At 34.3% G+C, this 10,000-nt stretch overlaps 1 protein-coding gene across 1 annotated transcript in view; it reads right to left on the bottom strand.

Moving 5' to 3' along the window:
• FOXP2 (forkhead box P2) overlaps nt 1-10,000 on the bottom strand; it is a 349,338-nt gene that overhangs the window by 49,405 nt on the left and 289,933 nt on the right. The window contains 3 exon segments of the mRNA XM_005420925.2: nt 3,271-3,375; nt 4,980-5,193; nt 9,920-10,000. The exon segment at nt 9,920-10,000 is cut by the window's right edge and continues 18 nt beyond it. Of these exon segments, the coding sequence (XP_005420982.1) occupies nt 3,271-3,375; nt 4,980-5,193; nt 9,920-10,000 (400 nt within the window).

Genomic DNA, 10,000 nt, shown 5'->3' with positions numbered 1-10,000 from the left:
AGACTTTTAAACATGCCCCATATATAAACTGGAAAGCTGGCCTAACCTGTCTATCATGATTTCTTTTCCCTTGTCTCTACAGATGAAAACATTACCAGTCTTTTTACTGTAGCCTGTGTTGTGTTTGCTGGCGTCTGCCGCAAGCAGGTTAAAGAACACTTGTCTGCTGGCTGGAATGTTGTATTGTAAACCTTCTGATTTAAGCACAGTAAGCTAAATCCTTCCTACTCAAACTGACTTAGGACCAGTGGAATGATAATTAATTTTGCAGACAAAATACCCTGAAGTTTTGTTATATGTTATTGCATTCTGACATTTAAAAAAACATCATGAAGAACAATATTAAATACTTTACATGATCTATTGGTTTCCTTACTTAGAGACCTGAAAATGGTTAGTTTCTGTCAACACTTGTTTCACAGCAAAGTTCCGAGTCTTCATAAGCATTTTGACACTTATTAAATCCATGTCAGGGCCTAAATTTTCTTTAAATCTTGTCATCTTTTCTGTAGCTATGTAATGACATTTTCTGATTTGTCTTTAAATGTTGAAGCATTTTTTAAGCCAAAAGCTGTTTTTACTCAATAGTCAAAGTGATCTTGCATGCATGAGCACCTATAAGTTAATACCATCTTACAAAGACAGAAATATAAGCCATGGGTTTGTGTCTGTAGTTGAGGGATACCAAAGAAAGCATATGGGTTTAGGTTTTGTTATATATACAGAAATCTACTGTGAAGAAGATTCACTGTACTTTCTTAAACCATTGCATATGTTTCCTAGCATTAATCTAGTTTCACTTAATGTGAAACTTCTTGAGCCATTCAGAATACCTGAAAAGAACTGTAGCTAATTGGAATGTCCGCCAATTACCTTAAAAATATAAACAATTCTGATTGGATTTAAAAAAAAACCTGTAAGTGGTGAAAGTGGCTTTTTGTAGCTTTAAGTCATTTATTGGAAGTTATTTGTCACTTCACCCTAAATAATTTCCCTGATTAGCCAAGTGAAGCCAAACTGGTCTTTTCTGTCCTAATCCTCCTTGGAGCCTCTGCTTGCTTTTCTTTCTTTACATCAAGCTACTAGGTAAACTATTTTCTGAGCAGAAGTTGCAGGTCACTTCATAAACCAGGCACTCTTCAAAGTTGTCATAAGCATATTACAGAAATACAGACTACTAGACTGGGGTAGAGTACCTTTTTAATATTTCATTTTGGTACAATATACTTGCATTAACTCTCTTAACACAGGTATCATATTGTTTCAAGTCAGAGAACCTGAAACACTGCAACAAAGATTAGACTAAGAGCAAAGCCTTGAAAACTACAGCCATTAGTCCTGTCATCCCCTATAAAGTTAATGGGTTGGAAAAATGGTCAATCTTTGGACTAAAAGTTGATATTTAATTGAAAGAAAATGTTTTTTAATTGTAATGGGGATTTTGCATTAGCGTGAACACGAAAAGGTACTAAAGGATCTAATGCAAGGTTATGTATTGATTTCCATCTTAACGCTAGTGTAAAATGAAGAAATATTTCTATTTCACAAACAAACTCTCCTATTCAGCATCATGACTTCTTATTTGTTTTAAGGGCACAGTAAACAGACTTGAGTGAAAAGAAGAAATAACAAAATATTCTCAGACAGCTTCTGCTGATGTATAGGACAAAAAGCCATGACACTGCTGTAAACCCTGATTGCTTCTGCACCAGAATTATCAAGATGTTATGTGTCACTTTCACATTTTCCAGGGTTATTTGGCTGAGGAAAGCAAGAGCATCTGTAAACCTGGCACTACACTGCCTTAATCAAAATGGTTTTACTGATCATGGATTATAACAAGAGACCTGACATAATGGATGTGCAAAGTCTGCCCAAAGAATTAGCATCACTATAGGCTAGATGGATGGACGTATTCAGGAAACGTAGTTTTTCTTGAAAAGGAAAATGCTTAAGCTAAATGAGTTTAAATTCTTCTTATTAATAATACTTAGAACACTACATTGAATTTGGGAGATTTCATTTTCCTTTTAATACAAACTTATGTAAATCAGGTTCTTTTAAATCCTATACAGTTTTCTTTAATAATAAGCCATTGTTTTGACATTCTACTTAATAAACAAAAATTTGTCAGGAGTGATACCTACATACAATTTGCAAGTCAGTGTAAGTTACTTAATTTAAAACTGAAAGACAGAGAAAGCATTGCAAATACTTTATGAATAGTATTGCCATAATTCTATTATAAAAGTTATTGTAATACTGAGCGGGTATGGTCTGCTGTTAAGGTGCTTCTGTTATATACCCCGTAGTTTGCCATTTGTAAACACATCTTTTGATGTTGCTGCCAACATCCTGGCAACAAAGCAGTGCAATTTCAAATGAGCTAATTAACTTAATTGTTGATGAAGCATGAAACAGTTCATTCACCCTGTTAGCTGCACCATGACAACATAAGAGTCTCAGCCCCTGAAGTTACTCATCTATATAAGCCTATCTGTAGCTTTCCATTAAGATCTATTGCATGCCAAATGAGTATGGCTCTTCTAACAAAGACCAGTCCATAATGTACATAGGTAGCAAATCAGTGCTGTTGTTGAAAATTCAAGTGAACACAGAAATACTAGTAAATACTTTGAAATAAACAAAAAGGAAAAATTGCAGAAACCCGTTGCAGTTTGAAGCTGCATATGAAAAGGAAAAGCTGTGTCACTTCCTAAATGCTAAGATTGAGAAAATAGCTGGCTAAACCAAATGCTGAAAAAGCAATGACATCACTTTTCATTCCTGAAAGGTGCAAACCCACCTGCACACTGTGGGTTTTTGATGTATCTTGTGCACATGCAAGAATAAAAGCAAAAACAGATTAGCAAGTAACAGTTAAATGGTCATGCTTAGGCCTTTGTGCTTTTTTATTTATACTATACACAGTAATTCCCACTTCACACAAACTGTCAGAATTTAAAATGTGCTTTTTCATACTCCTAGTATCCAATATAAAATCTAAAGCATCTCTTCAAATTTTCTGAGGCTCCATTTCAGTAAAGGATAATAAGAGGATTAAACACTGTGCTATTGAAAGGCCTGCAAAAGTGTTCGACATGAAAGAAAGGATAACAATTTGACCCTCTGCCGATAGCCTCGATTATCCAGTTGCATGAAATACACACAAAAAAATCTCTGATATGGTTTACAGTAAAACTTTGTTTGCCATCTTTCACTTTCCCTTGCCTTGAACCATTTTGTACCAACGAATAAAAATCCACCTACTTTAAAAATTGTCCAAAATCTTCACAAACACTTTCACAGCCAGGCCATTTGCAAACTCCATGACCATAGAGAGTATGGGAGGCCCCAGTCTCCTCATGTGACGAGCTGTAGCAAAAGAATAAGGCATCAGATTCATCTCAAAAGCCATAATCGTTGGAGGCTGCTAGCGCCTGTCAGGTTACGATCAGTGACAAACAGGTCAAAACAGGTCAATTTAGCTCAGAGCAGTCAGAAAAATTTAATCGTTCTATTGAATAGTTCAACTGCCAAGGCTAGATGATGTTCCAATTAGGCAAGAAATAGAGCCAAAGATGACTGTTAATAAAGGATGAAAAAATAAGATGACTGTATAATACCATATGCTAATTATGCCATATGACCTTGGTGTAACATTTACCTACAAATAAAAAATACACTCAGAAATGATCAATTCTGAGTATAAATATTGAAGACTGACAGTCAGAATTCCTGAATATTGTGAATGTTCAAAATAATATTTGAATTTTCTGCTCAATGTGTATAAAAATAGAGTTGCTTCCATTAATAAATATTTTTGTTCATAAGCATTGCTTTCATTAACTATGTGGCTTCATAAATATCTCTAACTGTACTCCATGCCTTTTTCTGGAGCCTCTGCAATTTTTCATCCATGATGAGTTATCAAAGAAATTCAGGGAATTATTCCGTGGATGTAGGTGACATACTGAAGCAAAGAACCATTCTGTGAGATATAAACAAAAAAGTGATACTAACTAAAAGTACGACTACAAAGGTTTTCAGATTTTTAAATAATAGAAAATAATGATTGAAAACTGCTCTCACAGTCATATGAGTATGAGAGAGACTTAAATCATAGTCTCCTAAGTATTAAAATAATTGAATGGAAAATTTTTTGAAAAGACAATTACTTACAATTTAGGTTATATACATACAATTAAATATCATCTTATATTGAGATCATCTATATCTCACTACACTAATATATTTACTGGTAAGTGTTACAGATATTACATACTCTTGTATTTAAACCATTACTTGAAATTAAGGAACAGTAAATAATATCTGTCAATGTGTCTAAAAATGATTTTGATTTCATCCATATGATGGAATTCCACTGTATTACACTAACAACATGGAAAATTTATAGGAAATATGTCAACTTCATTCCTGTTATGCATAAAAGACAGAAAATTTAGAGGTTCTTTTCACAAGAAATAAACAACATGAGAGATGTTTTAATATACTGTTTTGAAGTACTTTTAATATAGAATCTTTGCACTGAATTACAGCCTTGACAACTCATATAGCTATACTTTGTCAATGAAACCAGGAGTATATTCAACAGTAAGGGCCTGACTGCCAGGTGTGTTAAACATGAATGAAACTACGCACCTATAAAAAGTGCCCACAAATGTGCATTTACACCCCTACACCAGCCCACTTGACTCTGTGATTAACTTTTACCCAAACTATCATAAGTTCATGAGTTATAAAACCACATGCAGGTAATTTTGTTGTGTCTGCACAGTTAGACATCATTACTGAAAATTATGCCCTACTGATAAACAATTCTCGAAGATCAGGTTTCCACGATCTCTTAAGTAACCTCTACAAAGTGCTATTTTTTGATTGGAAATCATGTGACTTAAGATGTTATACAACCGCTTCACGTCAAATGATAAGCACAGTTGAAATCCCATCAGAATTACCTGTCTCGCCTTGCATTTAGAACTGAAGACTGTCCATTCACTATGGAATGATGAGTTATTGGTGGTGATGCTTTGGAAGTGGTGGAGGAGGTAGTAGAGGAGGAATTGTTAGTAGTGAGGTCTAGCCCTCCATGTTTAATGCCATTGTCTTCCATACTGTGAACTCCAGTCACTTCTTTCCATAACTGCTGAATCTCAGCAGGACTTAAGCCAGCTATAAAATGAAAGAGAGCCCCACTAATACAACAAAATAAAGAGTTTCATATAATGAGCTCAGTGTTATTAATGGATTAATGCCAACAATAAAGCTGATGCTGTTTTACCAGCACAATCAACATGTAGTAAAACATAAATTCATAAAGTCATAAATCCATAAATTCATAAACATAAAACAAAAAGAGAGCTTAAATTTGCTCTCTGGTCCACCTGCAGCCCGGAAACTTGTAGTTTCCAGGATTCATCCTTGGTCACAAAAAGCATGTTGAATGTATTCATACATATGTGTTAGGGTTGTCTGGCTCAAGTTTGCATGAAGTCATGGAAACCTACGGTACAATATGCTTCTGTCTGAAGTAAAGACTTCAAAACACAGGCAAGAGAAGGGCTGTGAGCATTCTCTTATCTTGGCACTGAAGATGCAGCTAAGATACGAAAGCAGATTTTGAAAGATGAATAGCTCATCAGAAATATATACAAGTTCTGTCACTGCCAGACATTGTAAGTTTGATGTATAACTTTTGAAAAATACTGATTAAATGCAGAAAATAATATGAAGCCCAGAGATCTCGTGATTTCAAAGCCAGGTTCTTCAGCCTGACATGGTTCGTTCCAGAGGTATCTCAAAATCTGTCTTCTCTATTTCATCTCAACAACCAAAATTAGGTAACATAGTCATGGTATCTAGATGCGCTGGAATGCAAAACATTCAAAATGCTGATGCTGTTTGAATCAAAATATTGTGCTTTTTTTTTTTTTTTTTAAAAAGAGCTCACATTTCTGGTCCTGAAAAGTACTAGAAAGCATCTGTTCATTCAGGTTAATAAGATACAGTAGAAAAATGTAAGGACTGTTTTTACTGTTTGGCAAATCTATTTATTAGATAATGTTTTATTTTGGGAACATATAAACTCAGACTACTGAATGAGATTCAACAAAAAAATTATGAAGAAAGCACAGGAAATTCTTTAATTCTTCTCAGTATCTATTTCACCATGAAGTATTCAAAACTATTAAAAATAGATTAGTAGTTATTTATAGAAATATTAATTTCTGGAGGAAGTATTAAACAAAGCAGGTGGCGGGGATTTTTTTTTAATTATGAACCAGCTAATTTTTAGATTACTGCTTTGAGTCCTGCATCTTTACATTAGATACGAACACCCATTGGCAAACTCAGATAAGGAAAAAGTGAAGAAGAGTGGATTGCAAGTCCTAAAACTGGACTTTATACCATATTTGTATAGAGAAACCCTAGGTTTTTAGGAAGCAAGCAAAGAAGCCAGGCTGTAATTTATTGCATTAGAGATGGGTAACGCGAGTGATGGTAATACTGGTTGTAATAGTTTAATGAAGGTAAGTAATTACTGCTGAGTTCATGAGGTATGTTCCAGCAACACTGCAAAAAACTCACTTTAGTGTTCTAAATAACAGTTACCTGCAAATGTAATCACAAATCAAAATGAAATAATGTATTCATTTAGGTGGCATGATATACAAATACATTATTTACTTCAAAGTCTTCCTCCTATTGTTAAAAAAGATAAACTAATTCTGTACTAAAAAAAAAAACAAACCCAAGAATAAAAGCACCTGTTTAGGTAATCAGATATCACATCTTCTAGTGAGAGGAATTTAATCTGAGATCATCAAACTTTGGATGCTGTGTGAGCTCAGTAAGAGCCGCCCCACAAGCTGAGTGAGTGTAGGAGGGCCGGCAGCAGCTGCAGCAATGGTCTCTCCATGGGCAGGGATGTCCTGCCTGTCTGGTCCTGCCCTAGCTCACCTAAGGTTTTTTAAAGCAGGAAGAAATTTCTAGGCTCAGGCTGGTTAACTTTATCACTTTTTCAGAGGACCCTGAAAGGCTGCCTTTTAGGATAAAAGGATTACGGGCAGGGACTTAAAGTGTATAAAGTTAATAAGCAGATTTGTAATTAATTGTAAATTATGGCAATTTTGTGGTTTCTGTGTCTAAAAAAGTCCAACTCTCTTTTTACTAGAGGCTTGTGAAAAGGCTGACAGACATTTCAGTCTGGATGTAAAAGCAGGGTAAGTTTTAAAGTTTCATAGGCTGTGACAACCCTTAAAATGCCCTCCCTACAATATATTTAAGGGGAAAGCATCAAAAAGAGGACCAAGAGTGGAATAAAAATTATGAACTATAATAAAAAGGTCAAATACTGATTTTCTATGAAATTTACAAACACCAAGAATTTGAGGATTTTAATATTACTTTTGTAACTCTTTTAACTTCTTACTCTATTTTTATGTTTCAATAAGTGTTTAATAAAACCATCACTTATAAAAACCATCCATTCTTCCTTTTCCAACATGGACCAATCAAGATTTGGGGTTTGGTGTTTTTTTGTTTGTTTAGTTTGTTGAGGTCTTTTTACTGCTGTGATTTACAGTTCCTTGCATTTAACTAGCATCAATGCAACAATACATGGAAATAACTCACAGCAAATCACTGGTTTTGGATACAGCATAGCAAAGACTTGGTCACAAAATAGATGCTAAAACACCTATTGCATCTTATTTGTGATACCTGACCATCAAGAAAATATGGGGAACATTCCTGTTCTTTAAAGGCAGAAACTATACTTGAAGAAAATACTGTTTATGTATGCAAACCTCCCAGCTGTACTTGTAAGATATATATTTTCACACTTTGCCAATAATAATTTGTGGTTTATGAGACTCTTTATGACCAATAACTTACAAACACAAACACCCCGTACTATTTCCAGTATTCTAACCATCCACGTAACTGAGCAAACTGGATGGATGCAGATAAAATATTTGTGTTACACATGTAAATCCTTCTGCATAACTATCTTATATCTCTCACAGCACAGCAGAAGCAGAAAACCATACTTTTACCACATCTAGTGATTACCTTAATTCAAAAGTGGTTACTTTAATTCAATTCTGAAGGTTTAATTTAAAAATGGAAGAAATAAATACTTGTATGTAGTTCATTATTAGGAAAAAACATCAAGGTAAAAGCAAAAAAGAGATTAATTTACTTCAACAATAACAATCCATATATATTTTAACTATAAAATTTTGTAATTTCTTATTTCTTTATTACCAATCTTTTTTGTTATGAGTTCAGTTGGACTTAGTTCTCTGAGTAAAAGAAATGTCTCTAAAAGAACTGTTTACTCCTAAGGACTATTAAAAATGGTTTTTTTCTCTGTTTTTATACTAGCAGATGAATGAGTATTGCATTAAACAATGAATATCAATGCAATTGGGTAGGAGTGCTGAGGGAAATCTATGGGGATAGCTTAATGTGAGAGAAAACCTGAGGAATTCCTCTAGCAACAGATGGCACAAGAGGAGATTGCAAAAGGTAAAGCAGTTCAGAGGGAAGCTGTGTTTTATGATTTTTTTGACTCTGGTCCAAGCCAATCCTACAAAAAGAAACAAGCATTACCAGTCTCTCATCTCCAGATTTATGAATCAACTTGTCTCCCCACTGCTATTCTACTTGGTGTAGTAGGACTCGGTTTCCTTGTAGCTTTCATGACTTTGTATATGCTTGTGTCATAGCTTTTTTAAACAGCTTTTTTGCACAACGAAATTAACACATTTATTTGTAATCTCTGATTTTCTCATTGTCTTGGTTTATTTTTTGTTTGTTTTGGTTTGGGGTTTTGGGGGTTTTTTTGATCATTGTCTATATGCTGTGTACTCTGCTTTTGCTCATCTGATTTCTGAGGCTTTGATTTCAAAGGAAATCAAAGGAGGAATAAGTTACATGCATAAACACCAATTAAAAATAATGTTACCTGTCATGAACATAGTCTAAACAATGCTCATGTCAGGACTGGGGTATCAGAGGTCAGATTATTGTATATTTTTTATGACAGACACTTAACTCTCTACGGTAAAATAAACAGAGACAGATATCTCACAGGTTATAGACAGAGTCCCCTAGACGGGAAGACTGACCTTAACTTAAAATGTAAGCAGCATTTATCTTCACGCTAATTTACGTTTCAAAAGTGTGTGCCCTATTTTCTTTCAAGTAGTAGAGTTTGAGCTCATTTTCATCATTGAGAAATCCTGATCAAAGTGACAAAAGGAATTTTTTTTTCCAAAAGTCTTTATGGTTATTTGTCAGTCAAAGTTCATTACTATTGGAAACACCACCTTCAAAACTTGTTGTTCTATTTAACCTATTTAATACAAAGGAATAGAAAAGAAAATAAATCCTAAAGGCTTGTCCCTAAATTCACTTGTCATAAATTGATGATTCAAAGTGCCTTTCAATGCCAAAGACTTTATTTTCTTAGGAGAAAAAGAAAAGAAAGTGAGCTTTTAGATGGCTTTAATATCAATGTCGGATGTATTTTATACCTGTTTGTTTATATTAAATGAAATAACATTCCACTAAATCAGATTTCAGTGATTCCTCAGAGAAAAGCAACGATGCTTGAATTGTGCGCTGCTATTAGAAATTGTTTTTAGCACATAAGCTCAATAAATATGCACCTTCCATCTATGAAAAAACACTAAATAGCTGTCTTTATTTTTCCAAAAGTATATGCTGCATGATTTATCAGGGTCCAGAAAATTGGTAATATGAGTAATAAAGTTTTAATTACAAAGTATGCTTAGGTGTCATAATGGGAAACTTCTGAAGTTCAGATGCAAATGGAATGGTTAAAAAGTTGTGAATTTAGAAATTTCTCCAGTCATGTTTACTGAAATACCTTGTGGCAGAGACTGGACAGGAAGAGCAGACTGGCCAGGTGGGATGGAAATGAGTCCCTGACGCTGAAGGGTCAGCAGAT

This window comes from Geospiza fortis, unplaced genomic scaffold, assembly GCF_000277835.1.
Source record: "Geospiza fortis unplaced genomic scaffold, GeoFor_1.0 scaffold195, whole genome shotgun sequence".
Lineage (NCBI taxonomy): Eukaryota > Metazoa > Chordata > Aves > Passeriformes > Thraupidae > Geospiza > Geospiza fortis.
The sequence above is the reverse complement of the archived record's forward strand: the minus strand, read 5'-3'. Positions and strand labels throughout refer to the sequence as shown.